General features: G+C 41.9%; 1 protein-coding gene across 1 annotated transcript in view; it reads left to right on the top strand.

Annotated features, from left to right (window-relative positions):
• The window catches only part of ST7L (suppression of tumorigenicity 7 like), a 57,855-nt gene that overhangs the window by 3,565 nt on the left and 31,974 nt on the right, over positions 1-22,316 (top strand). The window contains exons 2-5 of the mRNA XM_038749262.1: positions 14,178-14,260; positions 18,184-18,346; positions 19,620-19,674; positions 20,592-20,707. Coding sequence (XP_038605190.1) covers positions 14,178-14,260; positions 18,184-18,346; positions 19,620-19,674; positions 20,592-20,707 — 417 coding nt within the window. The remainder of the gene's footprint in view (positions 1-14,177; positions 14,261-18,183; positions 18,347-19,619; positions 19,675-20,591; positions 20,708-22,316) is intronic.

The following is a 22,316-nucleotide window of genomic DNA, read 5'->3' as shown; positions in this document are numbered from 1 at the left end:
AATCAGGTTGTCCCACGGGGGGCTCCCCTTTTTAATAATGAGGATAATCATTAAGCGTTTACTATGTGCAAAGCACTGTTCTAAGCGCTGGGGAGGTTACACGGGGATCAGGTTGTCCCCCTTTTAATAATGAGGATGATAATAATAGTAATGATAGCACTGATTAAGCGCTTATTATGTGCGGGGGCTCCCCCTTTAATGATGACGATTATAATAATAATGATAGCGTTGATTAAGGGCTTACTATGTGCAAAGCACTGTTCTAAGCGCTTGGGAGGTTACAAGGGGATCAGGTTGTCCCACGGGGTCTCCCCCTTTTAATAGTAATGACGATAATAATAATGATAGCGTTGATTAAGCGCTTACCATGTGCAAAGCACTGTTCTAAGCGCTGGGGAGGTTACAAGGGGATGAGGTCCCACGGGGGCTCCCCCTTTTAATAATGAGGATGATAATAGTAGTGATGATAGCACTGATTAAGCGCTTATTATGTACGAGGGCTCCCCCGTTAAATAATGATGATGATTATAATAATAATGACAGCGTTGATTAAAATTAAAAAATAAAAATAAGTAATGGCATTTATTAAGCGCTTACTATGTGCAAAGCACTGTTCTAAGCGCTGGGGAGGTTACAAGGAGATCAGGTTGTCCCACGGGGGCTCCCCCTTTTAATAATGAGGACGATAATAGTAGTGATGATAGCACTGATTAAGCGCTTATTATGTGCGGGGGCTCCCCCTTTAAATAATAAGGATGGTTATGATAATGATAGCGTTGATTGAGGGCTTACTATGTGCAAAGCACTGTTCTAAGCGCTGGGGAGGTTACAAGGGGATCAGGTTGTCCCACGGGGGCTCCCCCTTTTAATAATGAGGATGATAATAGTAGTAATGATAGCACTGATTAAGCACTTATTATGTGCGGGGGTGCCCCCTTTTAATAATGATGCTGATTATAATAATAATGGTAGCGTTCATTAAGGGCTTACTATGTGCAAAGCACTGTTCTAAGCGCTGGGGAGGTTACAAGGGGATCAGGTTGTCCCACGGGGACTCCCCCTTTTAATAGTGATGATAATAATAATGATAGCATTTATTGAGTGCTTACTATGTGCAAAGCACTGTCCTAAGCGCTGGGGAGGTTACAAGGGGATCAGGTTGGCCCACGGGGGGCTCTCCCTTTTAATAATGAGGATGATAATCATTAAGCGTTTACTATGTGCAAAGGACTGCTCTAAGCGCTGGGGAGGTTACAAGGGGATCAGGTTGTGCCACGGGGGCTCCCCCTTTTAATAATGATGATAATAACAGTGATAGCATTGATTAAGCGCTTACTATGTGCAAAGCACTGTTCTAAGCGCTGGGAGGGTTACAAGGGGATCAGGTTGTCCCACGGGGGGCTCCCCCTTTTAATAATGACGATGATAATAATAATGATAACGTTGACTAATTTCTTGCTATGTGCAAAGCCCTGTTCTAAGCGCTGGGGAGGTTACAAGGGGATCAGGTTGTCCCACGGGGGTTTCCCCCTTTTAATAATGATGATGGTAATAATAATGATAGCATTGATTAAGCACTTACTATGTGCAAAGCACTGTTCTAGGCGCTGGGGAGGTTACACGGTGATCAGGTTGTCCCACGGGGTGCTCACAGTTTTAATCCCCCTTTTAATAATGATAATGATAATAATGATAGCAATAATTAAATGCTTACTATCTGCAAAGCACTGTTCTAAGCGCTGGGGAGGTTACAAGGGGATCAGGTTGTCCTACGGGGGCTCCCCTTTTTAATAATGATGATAATAGTAATAATGATAGCAGTTATTAAGCGCTTACTATGTGCGGGGGCTCCCCCTGTAAATAATGAGGATGATAATAGTAATAATGATAGCATTGATTAAGCGCTTACTATGTGCAAAGCACTGTTCTAGGCGCTGGGGAGGTTGCAAGGTGATCAGGTTGTCCCACGGGAGGCTCACAGTCTTAATGATGATGATAATAATAATAATGATAATACCATTGATTAAGTACTTATTATGTGTGGGGTTCCCCCTTTTAATAATGATGATGATAATGATAGCGTTGATTAAGCGCTTACTATGTGCAAAGCACTGTTCTAGGCGCTGGGGAGATTGCAAGGTGATCAGGTTGTCCCACGGGTGGCTCACAGTCTTAATGGTGATGATAATAATAATGATAATACCATTGATTAAGTATTCATTATGTGCGGGGGCTCCCGCTTTTAATAAGGATGATGATAATAATGATAGCGTTGATTAAGCGTTTACTATGTGCAAACACTGTTCTAAGCGCTGGGGAGGCTACAAAGTGATCAGGTTGTCCCACGGGGGCTCCCCCTTTTAATAGTGATAGTGATAATAATGATAGCGTTGATTAAGCGCTTACTATGTGCAAAGCACTGTTCTAAGCGCTGGGGAGGTTACAAGGTGATCAGGTTGTCCCACGGGGGCTCCCCCTTTTAATAATGATGATGATTATAATAACAGTGATAGCTTTGATTGAGCACTTACCACGTGCAAAGCACTGTTCTAAGCGCTGGGGAGGTTACAAGGTGATCAGGTTGTCCCACGGGGGCTCCCCCTTTTAATTATGATGACGATAATAATAATGATAGTGTTGATTAAGCGCTTGCTATGTGCAAAGCACTGTTCTAAGCCCTGGGGTGGTTACAAGGTAATCAGGTTGGCCCACGGGGGGCTCCCCTTTTTAATAATGATGATAATAGTAATAATGATAGCAGTTATTAAGCGCTTACTATGTGCGGGGGCTCCCCCTGTAAATAATGAGGATGATAATAGTAATAATGATAGCATTGATTAAGCGCTTACTATGTGCAAAGCACTGTTCTAGGCGCTGGGGAGGTTGCAAGGTGATCAGGTTGTCCCATGGGGGCTCCCCCTTTTAATAATAATGATGATGATAATCATTAAGCATTTACTATGTGCAAAGCACTGTTCTAAGCGCTGGGGAGGTTACAAGGTGATCAGGTTGTCCCACGGGGGGCTCACAGTCTTAATAATGATGATGATGATACCATTGATTAAGCGCTTATGTGCGGGGGCTCCTCCTTTTAATAATGATGATGATTATAATAATAATGATAGCGTTGATTAAGCGCTTACTATGTGCAAAGCACTGTTCTAAGCGGTGGGGAGGTTACAAGGTGATCAGGTTGTCCCACCGGGGGCTCACAGTTTTAATCCACCTTTTAATAATGATGATGATAATGATAATGATAGCATTGATTGAGCACTTACTATGTGCAAAGCACTGTTCTAAGCTCTGGGGAGGTTACAAGGTGATCATTTTGTCCCACGGGGGGCTCACAGTTTTAAATCCCCCTTTAATAATGATGATAATAATAATGATAGCATTGATTAAGTGCTTACTATGCGCAAAGCACTGTTCTAAGCAGTGGGGAGGTTACAAGGTGATCAGGTTGTCCCACCGGGGGCTCACAGTTTTAATCCACCTTTTAATAATGATGATGATAATGATAATAATGATAGCATTGATTGAGCACTTACTATGTGCAAAGCACTGTTCTAAGCTCTGGGGAGGTTACAAGGTGATCATTTTGTCCCATGGGGGGCTCATATTTTTAAATCCCCCTTTAATAATGATGATAATAATAATAATGATAGCATTGATTAAGCGCTTACTATGTGCAAAGCACTGTTCTAAGTGCTGGGGAGGTTGCAGGGTAATCAGGTTGTCCCACGGAGGCTCCCCCTTTTAATAATGATGATGATAATAATAATAATGATAGCATTGATTAAGCGCTTGCTATGTGCAAAGCACAGTTCTAAGTGCTGGGGAGGTTACAAGGTGATCAGGTTGTCCTTCGGGGGGCTCACAGTCTTCATCCCCATTTTACAGATGAGGTAACTGAGGCCCAGAGAAGTTAGGTGACTTGCCCAAAGTCACCCAGCTGACAATTGGCGGAGCCGGGATTTGAACCCATGACCTCTGACTCCAAAGCCCGGGCTCTTGCCACTGAGCCACTACTGGATGGTTCAGGAATCAGTGAAAGTTAGTTAGCGTTTGGCACTTTTGTACGGCATCACTCTTATTCTAATCGACTCATCACTCTTATTTTAATCGACTCAAACAGGAACACACCAAATCAGAATCTCTAACAACAGAACTCTACAAAAGCATCTTGAACCAAACTCTTCCGGGAAATTAAAACCCACAGCAAAACAAAAAAAAGACCCCAGTGATGGGAAGGCAAGAGGTGCTGAAGGAAAACACAGCTGGGGGAGTTCTAAACATCACACAATAATAATAATAATAATAATAATAATAATAATAATAATAATAATAATAATAATAATAGCATTTATTAAGTGCTTACTAGGTGCAAAGCACTGTTCTAAGCACTGGGGAGGTTACAAGGTGATCAAGTTGTCCCACGTGGGGCTCACAGTCTTAATCCCCATTTTACAGATGAGGTAACTGAGGCCCAGAGAAGTGAAGTGACTTGCCCAAACTCACACAGCTGACAGTTGGCGGAGCTGGGATTTGAACCCATGACCTCTGACTCCAAAGCCCGTGCTCTTTCCACTGAGCTACTTGTATTTGTTAAGCTATACTAAGCTTAAACTTTGTTAAGCGTGACCGGCCCACGTCATCCCCCCTACCCTGGAATGCCCCCCCTCTGCACATAATGATAGCATTTATTAAGCGCTTACTACGTGCAAAGCACTGTTCTGAGCGCTGGGGAGGCTAACAAGGTGATCAGGTTGTCCCACGGGGGGGCTCACAGTCTTCATCCCAGTTTTACAGATGAGGTAACTGAGGCACAGATAAGTGACTTCCCCAAAGTCACACAGCTGATAAGTGTCATGGGTTCAAATCTTGGCTCCGCCACTTGTCAGCTGTGTGACTTTGGGCAAGCCACTTCACTTCTCTGTGCCTCAGTTCCCACATCTGTAAAATGGGGATTAAGACTGTGAGCCCCCTGTGGGACAACCTGATCTCCTGGTAACCTCCCCAGCGCTTAGAACAGTGCTTTGCACATAGTAAGCGCTTAATAAATGCCATCATTATTATTACTATTATTATAAGTGGTGGAGCCGGGATTTGAACCCATAACCTCTGACTCCAAAGCCCGGGCTCTTTCCACTGAGGCACACTGCTTCTCCTGCTTCTCTACACCTGCCAAGCTAGCTCTCTTCCTCCCTTCAAAGCCCTACTGAGAGCTCACCTTCTCCAGGAGGCCTTCCCCTCCTTCCTCTCATTCATTCATTCATTCAGTCGTATTTATTGAGCGCTTACTGTGTGCAGAGCACTGTACTGAGCGCTTGGGAAGTACAAGTTGGCAACATATAGAGAGGGTCCCTACCCAACACTGGGCTTCCTCTCCCCTTCCTCCCCGCCTTACCTCCCTCCTCTCCCCACATACATCTGTATGTATGTATATATGTTTGTACATATTTCTTACTCTAATTTGTACATATTCTATTTATTTTATTTTGTTAATATGCTTTGTTTTGTTCTCTGTCTCCCCCTTCTAGACTGTGAGCCCGCTGTTGGGTAGGGACCGTCACTATATGTTGCCAGCTTGGATTTCCCAAGCGCTTAGTCCAGTGCTCTGCACACAGTAAGCGCTCAATAAATACGATTGAATGAATGAATGAATAGGCGCTTTTATTGCCTGTCTCCCCCGTCTAGACTGTGAGTGGACAGTCTCCATATGTTGCCAACTTGTAGTTCCCAAGCGCTTAGTACAGTGCTCTGCACAGAGTAAGCGCTCAGTAAATACGATTGAATGAATGAATGAATATGCGTGAAGCACTGTTCTAAATGCCGGAAGCATACAAAATCATCTGGTCGCCCCACGTGGGGCTTGCAATCTTCATCCCCATTTTATTCATTCATTCAATCGGATCTTTTGAGCGCTTACTGTGTGCAGAGCACTGTACTAAGCGCTTGGGAAGTACAAGGTGGTAACATTCATTCATTCAATCGTATTTATTGAGCGCTTACTGTGTGCAGAGCACTGTACTAAGCGCTTGGGAAGTACAAGTTGGTAACATTCATTCATTCAATCATATTTATTGAGCGCTTACTGTGTGCAGAGCACTGTACTAAGCACTTGGGAAGCACGTCAGCAGCATATTCATTCATTCAATCATGTTTATTGAGCACTTACTGTGTGCAGAGCACTGTACTAAGCGCTTTGGAAGTACAAGTTGGTAACATGTAGAGATGGTCCCTACCCAATAGTGGGCTCATAGTCTAGAAGGGGGAGACAGACAAGAAAATAACACATATTAACAAAATAAAATAAATAGAATAGTAAATATGTACAAGTAAAATAAATAGAGTAATAAATCTGTACAGATATATATACAGGGGCTGTGAGGAAGGGAAGAAGGTAGGACCGGGGGGATGGGGAGGTGGAACTGATGAGGGAACTGAGGGATCATTTTACTGATGAGGGAACTGAAGCCCGGAGAGTAATAATAATAATAATAATGATGATGGCATTTATTAAGCGCTTACTATGGGCAAAGCACGGGGGAAGTTACAAAGTGATCAGGTTGTCCCACGGGGGGCTCACAGTCTTCATCCCCGTTTGACAGATGAGGTCACTGAGGCCCAGAGAAGTGAAGCGACTTTCCCAGAGTCACACAGCCAATAAGTGGCGGAGCCGGGATTAGAACCCACAACCTCCGACTCCCAAGCCCGGGCTCTTTCCACTTAGCCACGCTGCTTATCATGCTACGAGCCCCAGGGGACATCGCCCCCGATCCTCTGCCCCCGACCCAGCCCAGCCACGCAGCGACGGCTTCCCCGTCTCTCAGTGATAATAATGATAGTGTTATTTGTTAAGCGCTTGCTACGTGCCAAGCCCTGTTCTAAGCGCTGGGGCAGATACAGGGTAATCAGGTTGTCCCACGTGGGACTCACAGTCTTCATCCCCATTTTACAGATGAGAGAACTGAGGCATAGAGAAGTGAAGTGATTTGCCCAAAGTCACACAGCCGACAAATGGCAGAGGCGGGATTCGAACCCACGATCTCTGACTCCCAAGCCCGGGCCCAGGGAAGGAGGTGGATGAGCTCCTTTTAGCACCGATTTCCTGTTATCTGGAAGCTCTTCAGGAGGGCCACCTCAGCCTTGACCCGTAGACATTACCCGCTGAAGCCCCCTACCCCTCATGCCAGCTCCTCGGCCGCTTTAGGATTCAACTCTTTCTGTATTCGCTGTTTCATTTTCCCATGTGTATGTGTCATTTCTGGGCACCATTGCCTTCTTCTAACTTTGGTTTTATTATTTGTGCCAGCCCGTTTTCCCATTTGTGCCAGCCCGTTTTCCCCATTAGACTGCTCCGTTTCTCCAGGGCAGGGATCCTGTCTCATCCATTGTGGGCAATCAATCAATCAATCAATCAATCGTATTTATTGAGCGCTTACTGTGTGCAGAGCACTGTACTAAGCCCTTGGGAAGTACAAGTTGGCAACATATAGAGACAGTCCCTACCCAACAGTGGGTTCACAGTATAAAAGGGGGAGACAGAGAACAAAACCAAACATACTAACAAAATAAAATAAATAGAATAGATATGTACAAGTAAAATAAATAAATAGAGTAATAAATATGTACAAAGATATATACGTATATACAGGTGCTGTGGGGAAGGGAAGGAGGTAAGATGAGGGGGGTGGGGAGGGGGATGAGGGGGAGAGGAAGGAAGGGAATGTGTCTGCCGACTCTGATGTATTGTACTCTACCAAGCACTTAGTACAGTGCTCCAAATCTCTAAATCTAAATACCACTGATTAATGATAAATACTGTGAGGCTCCCAAGCACCTAGTACAGTGAACAGTTAATAATTTTTGTAGAGTGCTTGCTGTGTGCACGTCTGCACTTTAAGCGTTTGGATCAGTGCCACAGAAGCAAAATACTTAGTCCTTGTTCTCAGTCAATCAATCGTATTTATTCAAGCGCTTAGTACAGTGCTCTGCACATGGTAAGTGCTCAAGGAACTTACCATCTAATAGGGGAAGGAGACAGACACAGATCATATTCAATTCTCTTCCAGTGCAGGGGTTAAGTTCCTTATGAACCCTCTGTTAAGGCAAACTTGTGCTTTTTTTACTGGCACCACATATTTGGAACAGATATTTATTCTGGCATTGCAGACTTGTTCTAGACAGGCAGACCTACATTATAGGAAGAATGTTCCCCCTTTTCCCAACATGCATTATGGAAGAACTGGAGAGCTTTAATAGCTTTAGTAGTAAAAACTGTTTACAAATAGTGCAAGCTGGTGGGAGAATAAAGATATAACTGAGGTTTGGATCATTTGAAGGGGGAGAAAATTTCTTGCACAGTGTAAACCAGGGGTTGGAATCAGGAGATTTGAGGACGGGGTACTGTTAAGTGAGGTTGGAAGAAGTGAAGCAGTCAGGTAAACAGAGCCCGAGAACAGTAGGTAAACGGAACCAAAACTTAAGCTGAAGAAAACTGATGGGAACTTTGAAACCCATGGTAAGTAGTATCCATTGGGTGCAGAGGGAAATGGGTAGCCGTTGAGAGGGTTTTGAATCTGCTTTGTACCCAATAAATGCTCAGTAAATACCGCTGATGATGTAGCACAGGCCAGGAAACCCGAGAGACAGAACTCAAGTTCCGAAAGTAGCGGCTTCTGTAAATGACTAGAGAACAAGCTCAACTGCTGCTTAGAGTGGAAAGATTGCGAGCTGCCTTTCAGTATAAGCCATGCTCATACAAACAGCACTCTGAGGAACATATTTCTGACTCCAACAAATGAAGCACTGTAGTAGTAATAGCAATTATGGGTTGCCAGTGACTGCAAGTCAAAGGGAAGCTCAAAACAAAGAGGTAACATATTCCTTGCTCACAAGGAGCTTACACTCTAATGAATATGGGACCATAAACAAGCCACTTTCCCTCACACTGTTCAGTTAATTCCTCCTTTGCATGAGGGGCATATTTACTCAATCAGTTAATTCCTCCTTTAGCCTATTTGCTCAATTTCTGATGTGTGAGGAAATTCTTCTGAAATGTTGTTCTGTAGGGCACACAGTTGCTAAAGGTATCATTATTTCTGAACCAAGACATTTTATATTTGAAGGGGCTAATTTGGCATTGCCCAGTGTAAGGTGTAAGGTTCTGAATACTGTACAGGTCGTCCTCCCTCATTGCCAGTATTGCATTTCTGTTTGTTAGAACTTATGTAGCCTGTGAGACACTTCATCCCATATAAAAACAATGTATTTGGGGGAATGAGTTCCCATTTGGAAATCATAGAACACGTTTGGGGTGTTTTTGGAAAACAAACCCAAATGAATAGTTGTGTCATCAATATTATGTAGTAGCACATTGAAGAAGAAATATAAAATAAGTACCGTTCCTGTCACAGATGGGTTTAAGGCTGTTGCTTAAGAAAAATGCAAATTAATAATAATGGTATTTAAGCACCAAGTGCAAATTAATAATAATGGTATTTAAGCACCAAGTACTATTCTAAAAACTGGGTTAGATTGGACAAAGTCCATGCCCCTCCGGTTTAAGGAGGAGGGCAAACAGGTATTAAAATCCCATTCTACAGATGAGGAAGCTGAGGCACTGGGAAGTTAAGTGATTTGCCCAAGATCACCAGCAGTCACATGGCAGATCTGGGATTAGAACCCAGGTCCTCGGACTGCCAGATCTGTGCTCTTTCCTCTAGGCCACACTGCTTCTGGATAACATAACCTCAGTCTCCTTAAACGCCTCAAAAAGACAGTGGCTGCTGACTCAAATGACTATTTTCTACCCTGAGATCACAACAGAATGCAGGTGTTGTAGATGTCCATTGGTTCATGCCGCGTATCCTGAGTGTCGGCTGTACTGGAGCCTATTGAGTTTCCATTGTGCAGTGAAACAGTGTTAGGGTGGAATGGATTTATAATAAATTAATATTTAATCATAAATCATGAAAGTGAAACTGAGATAAGTGACTTTGATATAAACACTAATTTACAGTAATTATAATGCCTTGAAACAATCATTAATCAAGGTATTGAAAGACAAGGCTCATCATTTGTTTTATTATATATTCACATTGGCTACTCAATTTCATAGATTAAGTTCCTTTTAGCTCTGATGGTGTGATGTTCCCCCATATCGGCCAAAATGTTTAAGGTGAAGTTCTCTTCCAATATTTGCCCAAGACAGCAATCGAACCGGAATCAAAATCTCATAAAGTTCTCAGGGTTTCGTTTTCCCGAGCCATTCTATCTTTGGAATCAGTATTCCAAAGTAGATATCCTCAGGATTGCTGGAGTCAACTTGTACTTATATGTACTTATATGTTGCCAACTTGTACTTCCCAAGCGCTTAGTACAGTGCTCTGCACACAGTAAGCACTCAATAAATACGATTGATTGATTGGCGTCCTCTTTCCACCCTCTATTCCTTACTGCAGACATTCTCCAGGGTGATTTGTACCTTGAAGACACTTGATTCAATCAATGAAGTAGAAATGGTTGTAAACCATTGTATTATCATCCTGTTTGCTTCTGAAAATTCAACTGATCGTTTGCCATATTTGTTTCTCCAGGGACAGGCCATTCTTTTTTTCTTAAAGTAGCTAACCCAGGGATCTTTGACATTTTGGATTATGAGCAGCTTTTAAAATTTAGGTCCACCCACATCTCAGTGATTTGCAGGAAACACACCTGACTTGGGTGCTGAGCTTCAGAGTCCCCTGGAAAGAGCCTTTATTGCCCTGTGGAGAGTTAATGTTGCTCTCTCATTTTCACCTTTAATTATATTCCTGTTCTCTTATTCTCAGCTAATATCTGTTTTTCAGTTTTAACAGATACCTGTTGTCCAAGTTACTGGAATTACTTACATTTTCCATCTTTCACCGTAATAGTCCCTGAACGTGTGATATGGATCCCAGCTGAAATGGTCTCATTAAAAAATACAGCTCCGTTGTTCATGAACCACCAGAGAAATTAGTCTGCTCAGGAAGGAAGAATTCATAAAGTTATCTGGGTTTCTAGTATCTAGTACAAGGGTTTTCAACCTCCTTCAAGTGGTCCTCCTTTGTCATAGATCAGCCCTCCTCCCATCTCCCCTGTGCACACCCACACAACCTAAAAGCAGGTGACAAAACCAAAAACACATCGGATGCCTTAAAGCAGGAATTCCCATAATCTGTTCCCACTTCCTGCCTTAATGACTGCCTTCCCTTTTACAGTGTAACTTTTCCTGAACTCCCAGAGTGACAACCCCTGCTCTGGTAGAAGTCCATCATACTGTTAAAAATGAGTGCATTTTTTTTTTCCAGTCCAAACACATCAGGGAATTAACCATATTGGCTGGCTTCGTCTTGATTTTCATGGTTTTATGTAAATTTGAAAAGTAAGAAAATGTGGCTTTAATTTTAAAACTTCTGAGGGTAGAGATGGTATAGCGATGCTAGAGAAAAAGCTTGACAGTCAATAGATAGGCCACTGGAAACAAATAAACACTCTCAAAGCAATTAGGAAATTATTTAACATTTTCCCAAGTGGCATCTCAATCTGAAGATAACTGTGGTTTAAAAAGTTACCGTATTTATCAGATTGATTAATCAGTATTCGTCAAGTGTTTGTGCAGAATACAATATGAAGTACTTAGGAGAGTACAGTAGATTTAGAAGTCCTGATCTCTGCCCTCAAGTACACTTGTCTGCTGTGTGACCTTGGGCAAGTCACTTAACTTCTCTGGGCCTCAGTTACCTCATCTGTAAAAGGAGAATTAAGAGTGTGAGTCCCACATGGGACAACCTGATTACCTTGTATCTACCCCAGTGCTTGGCACATAGTAAGCGTTTAACAAGTACCGTTGGTCCATTGTACCATTATTAATTACAGAGAAGAAGAAGCAATGGATCGCAAATGTTTGTATGTAAACACTTTGGGATTATGAGGGCAAGTGAGTACCCAAGTGCATAGGTGAAGTGCTAAAATAGCAGTTGAAGGGAATATAGGGTGGGAAGGTGAGAGATTTATTGAGGAAATCATCCTGAAGGAGAGGTGAGAAGCCGTGTGGTCTAATTGATGAAGCATGGGCCTGGGAACCAGAGGACCTGGGTTCTAATCCTGATTCTGCCACTTGTCTGTTGTGTGACCTTGGACAAGTCACTTCACTTCTCTGTGTCTGTTACCTTATCCATAAAATGGGAATTAAAACTGTGAGCCCCATGTGGGACATGGACTGTTTCCAGTTTGATTAGCTTGTATCTACCCTAGCTCATGGTACAGTGCCTAGCACAAAGTACCGCTTAACAAATGCCATTAAAAAAAAAAATAAAAGGGCCCGGAAGCTGGGGAGAGCAGTGCTCTGCCAGATGTGAAGGGGGAAGAAGTGTCAGGCAGAATATTGAGTGTGAACAAGACTACGGTAGCAGACAAAAATGAGTCACCATGAGTCGGTTGGATTAAGAATGAAGTGTGCGAGCTGAGGTGTTGTGGGAGAAGAGTAGGAGGAAAAGAACTGATTGAGTACCCTAAAGCGATCAGGAATTTTTGTGTGCTGCGGAGACGGATCACCATTCATTCATTCATTCAGTCGTATTTATTGAGCGCTTACTGTGTGCAGAGCAGTGTATTAAGCGCTTGAAACCAGACAGGCAGGTGTTGGATCATCTTCTTTTGAAGGCCCAAGATCAGAGCCCCGTTTGTCTTCTGTTAATTCTCCTATTTACACAGTCTCTCCCTGCTGTCCTCTCCCTTTTAATCCCTCCCTTTAGCAAAGCAACAGTTTAGCTATTCCTTTGTCAATCATATCAGATTATAAAATGATGTACAATTTTAATATAAATTATTTTGAAAAAGCTCACCCTGTTGGTCAGTAAATATTATCGCGCTGATACATTCTTGGAGCTCTTTAGAAAATCAGTTAGTCAATCAGTCATATGAATTGAGTGCTTACTGTGTGCAGAGCATTGTACGAAGCGCTTGGGAGAGTACAATATAACAGTTAGAAGACACACATTCCCTGCCCAAAAGTCTAGAGGGGAAGGCAGACATTAAATCAGTAAATTATGCAAGAGCTGTGGGGCTGAGGGTGGAGTGAATAAAGGGTACAAATCCAAGTACAAGGGTGACAGGAGGGAGTGGGAGAAGAGGGAATTAGGATTTAGGGATGGTGTCTTGGAGGAGATGTGCTTTTAATAAGGCTTTGAAGGTGTGAAGAGTGATTGTCTATAAAATATGAAGGGGGTTGGGCGGGAGGGGAGTTCGAGGCCAGAGACTGGAAGTGGACAAGGGGTGGGCATTGAGAAGCAGCGTGGCTCAGTGGAAAGAGCCCGGGCTTTGGAGTCAGAGGTCACGGGTTCGAATCCCCACTCCGTCACTTGTCAGCTGGGTGACTTTGGGCAAGTCACTTCACTTCTCAGTGCCTCAGTTCCGTCATCTGTAAAATGGGGATTAAGACTGTGAGCCCCCTGTGGGACAACCCTATCACTTTGTAACCTTCCCCAGCGCTTAGAACAGTGTTTTTTCTAGACTGTGAGCCCACTGTTGGGCAGGGGCCGTCTCTGTATGTTGCCGACTTGGGCTTCCCAAGCGCTTAGTACAGTGCTCTGCACACAGTAAGCGCTCAATAAATAGGATTGAATGAATGAATGAATAGATGAGGCTGGCATTAGAGGAGTACAGGGTTTGGGCTGGGTTGTAATGGGAAATCAGAGAGGTAAAATAGAAGGGGCCATACTGAGTGCTCTAAAGCCGATCAGATATTACCAAAATGAGTATCTTTGGACAGGGCAGTGGCATGAATACAATAATTATGGTAGGTACTAGTATTTACTATGTGCTAAGCCCTGGGGTAGATACAAGGTAAAAGGCTTAACACAGTCCGCATCCCACTTAGAGCTCACAGAGTAAGTAGGAGGGAAATAGCACTCGCTTCTTAACCCTCAACAGGTGTTTAATTTGGGGAGTCCTTTTAAATTAGTCCACTTGAAGTCACCAGTATCAAGTCACACCATCCTGTTTGGAGTTTGAAATTTTCCTCAAATAAATATTTATCACCTATATCTTTTAGCATGCACAGATATGTACATAAAATCTTCATTTTCATCAAATCTCTCATTTGGAGTTCATTTTTTTTTTTTTTTTACTCTGATCTTTTCTATTAACAGTTTCGGTGTTTTTAAACTCTTTGACTCCAAAATTCTACGTTGCCCTGACAGGAACTTCATCTCTTATATCCGGACTCATATTTGTAAGTATGATCCAGCGCTTCAGTAGTATTTTAGTTTTCAATTAAAATAGCGTCCTTAGCAAAATGAATTATGGCAAAGAACATCATTTTTTTAAAGTGGCATACTGTTTTGTAAATAGAAATCGTAACTAAAATCCGTCGTACATCCTATTGCATCTGTTCTCTTTGTCCCTAGATGGTGCACTTCAGCTGTGATAGAAGTCACTGTGATGGTTTAATGTTTAAATTTAGCAGATGTTTTACTTTGACTTGAATTCAGTCAGCCCTGGATAAAAGGGAAAAGCAGGTCCTAGAGGGGAAGTAATTTAAAGCTCTTGTTTTTTGAGTTGATGAAGAATTCAAAATGATAGTTTAAACATGAGTAAAAACCTCAAACTGAAGTGATATACAAAGCATATTCATAGTTAGGCGCTGTTTGAGGAAACATAAAGTGTATCGACATTTTTCTGGACGGTAGGAGAATGCATTGTTCGCTAATGTTCCATGTTTGTCTCAAAAGCCTGTCTGCATTTCATATGGAAAAAGACAATCTGATATTTCTGAATTTTCGGACTAGGGCAATTGCAATCTCAGTTTTCATGTCCCATGAACAATTTTGTTTGAGAAGTTTCCTTGAATTGCTTTTAAAGAAATTTCAGCCCAGTTCCCAGCAAGACATGTGGCCCGCAGCACCAAACTGGGACCACATTTGGTGATAATTAGCTACATGTTAGTTGTGTCAGTACAGCAAGCAGAGAATCGGGCCATTTCAGGTCAGGCATGAAACACCTTGGCATTGGAGTGAGGAAGAAATCTACTTATTGCTGGCTGCTTAGATTACACCTGCTTTGATGGAAGGATGAGGTTTTAGTTGTAATACTTATCTGCTTTGCACTTTTCCAAGTGTTATTTTTCATTTATGGTAATATAATAAATATGCAAGTTATGTGGTCTAAGGTGGTCTATAAATTGGTTAAAAATGACAGCATACTTGGTGTCTGTTGCTATAGCCAATTTGCCTTTCTACAAGAATCATTATCAGAATGTCTGGAAGCTATGCTTTGTTTTGTTTCCAGACATGCTCTGCTGTTTGATATGTTAGTAGTTCAGTCAAAACAGTTTTGAAGTAGGTCCTTTGATCTCTTAGATGGTGTGGATAGAGTTGGTAATTTAAAAAAAAAAAAACATTTTTAGCTCATTAGCTAGGGTAATGTTATTTCAAGGCAATTTTTGAGGGAAAGATTTAACAAATAATAGATGGAGAGCTTAGAGGCTGTTGTTAATGTGACTTTTCCAGCTATGATATAGAAAAAAAGATAACTTTAAATTCATTGATAAATAAGTTGGTTGCCATTTCAGAGTAAAAAAAAGTTTTGGATGTCATGGTGGGAAGCATCATTGAATCTCTCCAGGGCATTGTCTGTTATTACACTGATTGGAGATGTAGTTGTGAATAGCCTTCATTTTTAATGGCCCAGTATCTGCCAATCAGTTTATCGATCCATGGTATTTACTGAGCACCTATTGTTTGTAGAACACTGTACATAGCTCTTTGAAGAGTAAAATACAGTAAGGTTGGTAGACAATAGAGTTAGTAGACAGTGTTGTTTAGTGGCAATGGGCTTGGGAGTCAGAGGACGTGGGTTCTATTCCCGACTCCATGACTTGTCTGCTGTGTGATCTTGGGCAAGTCACTTAACGTCTCTGTGCCTCAGTTGCCTCATCTGCAAAATGAGGGTTAAGACTGTGAGCCCTATGTGGGACAGCCTGATTACCTTGAATCTACCCTAGTGCTTAGAACAGTGCTTGGCACTTGGTAAGTGCGTAACAGATACCATACTTTTATTATTATTATTATTGGGGGTTTTTTAGACACAATTCCGTACTCTCACCTCACTACTCTCCAACTCTTTTCCAACAACGCAGGCTGCACACTTCGCTTCTCTAATGCAGACCTACTCACTGTGCCTTGCCGCTGACCTCTCTCCCACCTCCTACCTCTGTTCTGGAATGCCTTCCCTCTTCATATCTGACAGACAATTATTCTTCCCCACTTCAAAGCCTTAGTGAAGGCTCAACTCCTCCAAGAGGCCTTCCCTGACTAACCCCTTTTTTCCTTTTTTTCTACTCCCTTCTGAGTTTCCCCAATTGCTCCCTTTATTCATCCCCCCTCCCAGCCCCACAGCACTTATATACATATCTGTAATTTATTTATTTATATTAATGTCTATCTCTTCTAAACTGTAAGCTCATTTTGGGCGGGGAATGTGTCTGTTATATTGTACTCTTTCAAGTGCTTAGTACAGTGCTCTGCACCCAGTAAGTGTTTAATATATATGATTGATTGATTGACAGATGTTAAAATAAATTACAGAAAGGGGAAGCAGCAGAGTATAAGGATATGGATGTAAGTGCTCTTTTGATAGGGGTGGGATCAAAGTACTTAAAGGGGGACAGACCCAAGTGTATAGGTGACCTAGAAGGGAGGGAGAAAAGGGTGGGGAAATGTGAGGTTAGTTAGGATAGAGTTCTTGGAGGAGATATGATTTTAATAGGGTTTTTGAAGATGAGGAGAGTGGTGGTCTGACGGATCTGAATGGAGAGGGAGTTTCAAGTAGCGGGAAGCCAAGCAAGTGGTCGACAGCATGAGACAAGATCAAGGTACCGTGAGTAGGTTGGTGTAAGAGGAATGAAGAGTGTGGGCTGGGTTGTAGTGGGAGAAGAGTGATGGTAGGTAGGAGCTCGGAGAGCTGACTTTAGTACCATAAAGCCAACGGAGAGGAGTTCTGTTTGATGTGGAGTTGGATGGGCAATAGTTGGAGGCTTTTGAGGAGTGGGGAGATGTGCACAGAATGATTTTTTTTAGGAAAATGATATCAAGTGAAGTATTCACTCATTCGATCGTATTTATTGAGCGCTTACTGTGTTCAGAGCACTGGACTAAGCGCTTGTATGAAGTGGAGTGAAGTATGGCCTAGAATGAGGAGAGGCTGGAGGCAGGGAGGTCAGCAAGGAGGTTGATGTGGTCAGTAGTCAAGGCAGGAAATGACAAGTGCTTAGATTAATAATGATGGTATTTGTTAAGCGCTTACTGTACACCAAAGCACTGGTCTAATCGGTAGGGTAGATACAGGGTTATCAGGTTGTCCCACACAAGGCTCACAGTCTTAATCCCTATTTTACAGATGAGGCAACTGAGGCAAAGAAAAGTTAAGTGACTTGCCCAAAGTCACATAGCTGACAAATGGCAGGGCTGGGATTAGAGCCCACGACCGGTGATTCCCAAGCCCGGGCTCTTTTCAGTAGTTTAGATGGAGAGGAAGGGACAGATTCTAGAGCTGTTGTGAAAGAAGAAGCGACAGGATTTGGTGACAGACTAAGTATGCAGATTGAATGAGATCGAGTCGAGGATAATGCCATGGTTACAGGCTTGTGAGACAGGTAGTATGGCAGCGTTGTCTACAGTGGTGGGAAAATCTTGGGGAGGAGAGTGTTTGGGTGGGAATATAGAAATTTAACTCTTCTGACAATTTACAGTAAATGTCCTTAGCTGTTGTTTAAGACTTTCTTGCTTGGATTTAGAAATACGAATTACAAAATATACTGCCAAGGCAGTTTAAAATAACAAAGCTAAATTTTTAAAAAACAAACCAACTCAATGAACTTTGTTATTCAAAGTCTGCTAAATGAAAGTCTATCTGGATTCCCTTAAGTTTGGTCAAAACCTGATGATAATTCTATGGCAAAATAGATGTTTCTTCTAACACTTCTTAGCAAGTGTTGGTGGGGAACATTGTGTTTGGCTTGGTCTGTGGAAGCAGAAGTAAAGTGTTGACTTGAATGAGGAACAGCTTGGGGAAGGACATTTTGTCAGTCTGAGCTCTCATCTACTCTGTGGCAAAACGTAAACTGTCAAAAGACCGTGTTCTCTCACTTGATTTCAGATATTTGAGTGGTGGTACTTCCGAAAGTACGGCACATCATTTATCGAGCAAGTGTCCGTGAGCCATTTGCGGCCACTAATGGGAGGGACAGAGAACGGAACCCCATCCCCGGGTACTCTCCCCAGCAGCGGAGAGGCCGAAACCACGAGGCAGAGTTTGTCAGGTGAGAAAAGCGTAGATTGTTTTCAAGCATATATTGTTCTTCCCTATCTGCTTTAGAGTCTGACCAGTCCCATCAGTACTTGCAACAAAATTGAAGGTGGGGCTGGGAAAGTAGACTTTCCCTGACGGCGTGAGTCAGGTAGAGGTAAACTCCATAGTACTTCGTCAGTGAATCAGTAGCTGCTGCTGCTGCTGCTAAAATGCTTAGGATTGCATTTTAGGAAGACACCAGGTCTTCTCCTTCCCATTTTTCCCCTCCTCTTCTTTGCCTTCCCCCTCATGCCTCCATCTGGCCTGCCCCATTCTGCCCTGATGGGAGGATGGAAGGGGGTCACCTTTGTGTCAAGTGACGGGACCGATTGGAGGTACACAGGAGGCCATTCTGCCCGCCTTGTTACACAGACCTGCAGTGCCAACTGTTTAACTGAACCGAGAGTACTCACGGGAAAATTATTTTTTTTACAGCACCTCTAGAATCCATCCTTTCCTCTCCATCCTCTATTGTGGGATGCGGATGTGTTTACCAACTCGGTTATATTATTTTCTGCAGCCTGGCTTAATGGAAAAAGCACAGGCCTGAGAGTCAGAAGGACCTGGGTTCTAATCCCAGCTCCGCCAGGTGTCTACTCTGTGACCTTGAGCAAGTCACTTAACTTCTCTGGGCCTCAGATCTGTTATCTGTAAAATGGGGATTAAAAGTGTGAGCCCCTTGGGGGACAGGGACTGTGTCCAACCTGATTAACTTGAATCTACCCCAGTGCTTAGAATAGTGCTTGGCACATAGTAAGTGCTTAACAAGTGCCATAATAATAATTATTATTATTATTCTCCCAAGTGCTTAGTGCATTGTTCTGCCCACATTAAATGCTCAACAGACATCATTGATTGATTGCTCCAAACTGCTACCACTCTGATCCAAGCATTTATCTTTTCCCGCCTTGACTAGTACTCTCTACCAGGAATAAAACAGCGATGGAGTCTGAGGATGACCAGAATTACAAAGTTAGGGGCTGCCCTCTATGCATGTTGACGTGCATGGGCGGGAGATGTTTCTTTATGTCTTGTCTGGCTGGGTTAATAAGAAGAATTTATTGTCGCTAAAATGGTAACTTACTTAGAAATTCCTTTGTATGCCAAGGCATAGCTGACAAGTTATGAGTCTTGGCCATGTGGATTTGGCCTCTCTTATTCCCCATTGAGTTATCATTTATTTCTCCAAGATCCAGAAATCAAAATTGCATGTGCTTAAACCCTTGTTCATTTTACTTTTCCAGAATGCAAAGTATGGAGAAACCCTCTAAATCTTTTCAGAGGAGCGGAATATAGGAGGTATTCCTTTTTACTTTCACTGGGAAACTGATGCAGGAAAAATGTTGGGTTGTTTTTTCCATATGGAAAATGCAAAAGAAACTTTGTTTTATTTATACACACATATATAGATATATATATATATATGTATATGTGTATATTTTTTTTCCTAACATTGGTTTTAAAAATAGGTCCCCAAATGAATAGCAGAGTTCTACTCAGGCCTGAAAAACAGTGTATCCCCCAGGCTTTAACTTTAACTCGGCTTTAATTTCCTTTGTGTAGTCGGGGTAGGAAATAAAGGAAAAGGTTTACTGTAAAATTCAGACCGTGTATTTGAAGTAGAGTAAGGCTCTACTTGTTCAGTGAAATAAAAATAGGACCATCGCTTTGTCATTTTCACACTTTAAGCTGCTCTGAAGTTTGTACATTTTTCATCTCAGGTGGAAGAATACACTATGAGAAATAAAATAATTGCCTCATTGTGTCTTGCAGTTGGACCCTTCTATTTTCACTAACGTGGTCACATTCTTTCATGTTTCCATATTGAGATTGAGGAGCCGTGTAATTTTACCTCTCCAGGAGATTAGGATATGCTCTTTCTTAGCACAGAAATAGCCAGAATTCAGTGAAGCTCCCATAAACTCAGAAGCTAGCCCCACAAAGCCTTGAATAGAATTAGAGAACCGACTTCTCATTTCTGACATGATTCTTTTTTGGAAAGTATTTGCGTGGAATAGCTAATAATTAAGAGAAATAAATGGCAAGATGACGTGCTGCTCAGCAATTTAAAATTGTTTTGAGTGGGTGTACACAAAGGATATATGTTTTTCAAGTGTAGAAAGGTCGGCTTCTAGATTTTGCAGCTTTTTTGAGGTATTTTACATTGGCTTATTTCCAGAATTCTCAGTTGGAACTTTTTTTGTGTTTCATTAAAGGTACACGTGGGTGACTGGTAAGGAGCCACTTACATACTATGACATGAACTTATCAGCACAGGACCATCAGACTTTTTTCACATGTGACACTGACTCTCTCCGCCCTTCAGACACAGGTACTTGTTGTTTCACCTCTCTTGAAATAATAATAATGATAATAATAATAAATAATAATGCTTATGAAAGCTCTTGAAAGGTTTCAGAGTATTTTAGGCTTTTCTTTGGGTCCTGTCATTTATTATGCACAGTGTTAAGTTGACATTCCCAGTGAAAATGAAAGTAATTCTTCATTCAAAAAGCCTATGTTGTATTGACAGTCTTTATAATTGTGATCTTTATAACCTTCCTTTTCCTCAAAAGATATTAATTTGCTTCATAAGCTTGGTGTACAAATTCTTTTTTCCTACAATCTGGAGAGCCATTTCTATGATGAAACACACTGGTTGAACAAAAAGTAAATTGTACAGCAGCTGCAAGAATATAGGGATCATGTCTTATATTTCTTTTACATCTTCCCAGGTATCTAGTATTGAGTTATTTGTGTAGTAGGAACTCAGTAAATGCTGTTGTTGTTGTTGGTAATAATAATGATGGTGAAAAGCAGGGCAGGAGATGGGTGGGAAGAATCGGGAGTAGTGTGGGATGTGGGTAGTTTATGGGCTGATTTGATTAAGTACAAGCACTTAGTGAAGTGCCCTGCACACAGTAAGCGCTCAACAAATACGATTGAATGAAGTGAATGAATTAAGGCCACAAACAGGTAGAAAAAGTGATAATTTGCCGATTCTTAACATTTCTGAAAAACACAAACCTAGCACCTTTTGGGGCCATGTTTATTCTTTACAACTGTCCAAAACTGTGTCTCATAGTGTTGTTTTCTCTTAGTGATGTTTTATCTTTTGTTTAGACCTTATATAGGCATGATTAGAAGATGTTCTGTGTATTTAAGCATATCAGGGCATTATATATATAAGCTAGGTATAAAAGATAGGAGAAGTAGCATGGCTCAGTGGAAAGAGCCCGGGCTTGGGATTCAGAGGTCGTGGGTTCGAATCCCAGCTCCACCACTAGTCAGCTGTGTGACTTTGGGCAAGTCACTTAACTTCTCTGTGCCTCAGTTACCACCTCTGTAAAATGGGGATGAAAACTGTGAGTCCCACGTGGGACAACCTGATTACCTTGTTTCTACCCCAGTGCTTAGAACAGTGCTTGGCACATAGTAAGTGCTTAACAAATACCTTCATTATTTGTTATTATTGTTATATATAATATTATATATATATTATCTGTATATTATACTATTATTATTATTATTAATTTAGACGTGCATTAATTTTCATAAATCTATTTTAAAATTTGGTGTGAGTGTCTGGAAGAGTGGCCCATTACAGCCTAACAGTTCTAAGAGAAGCCTGATTTAGGAGGCTTAACTTATTGTTACTGTGCATCTAAGTGCAGTACGAGGCTTTCTTTTTTGTGATGTTTCAGCAAAATTCTTGTCTTTTACCTGGCTATTGTTAGAGAGGTGCAGACTGGCTTGAGTTCAGGAAGCATTAGTTGTCAGCTAACTGGTGACACATTTGATAAGAGGAATGATGTATTTTTGTTGCCCAAATGGAGTAACTTTCTCCTCTTCTAAGCCAAGACTAATACTTTTTTTTCCTAGGGAAAACACAAACATTTTCCACATTACTATTTCTGTGTAATTGCAGGTTTTGTTCCAAA

Source organism: Tachyglossus aculeatus, chromosome 7 (genome assembly GCF_015852505.1).
Source record: "Tachyglossus aculeatus isolate mTacAcu1 chromosome 7, mTacAcu1.pri, whole genome shotgun sequence".
In the NCBI taxonomy this organism is placed as follows: Eukaryota; Metazoa; Chordata; class Mammalia; order Monotremata; family Tachyglossidae; genus Tachyglossus; species Tachyglossus aculeatus.
This window is presented reverse-complemented; position numbering and strand designations above follow the sequence as displayed.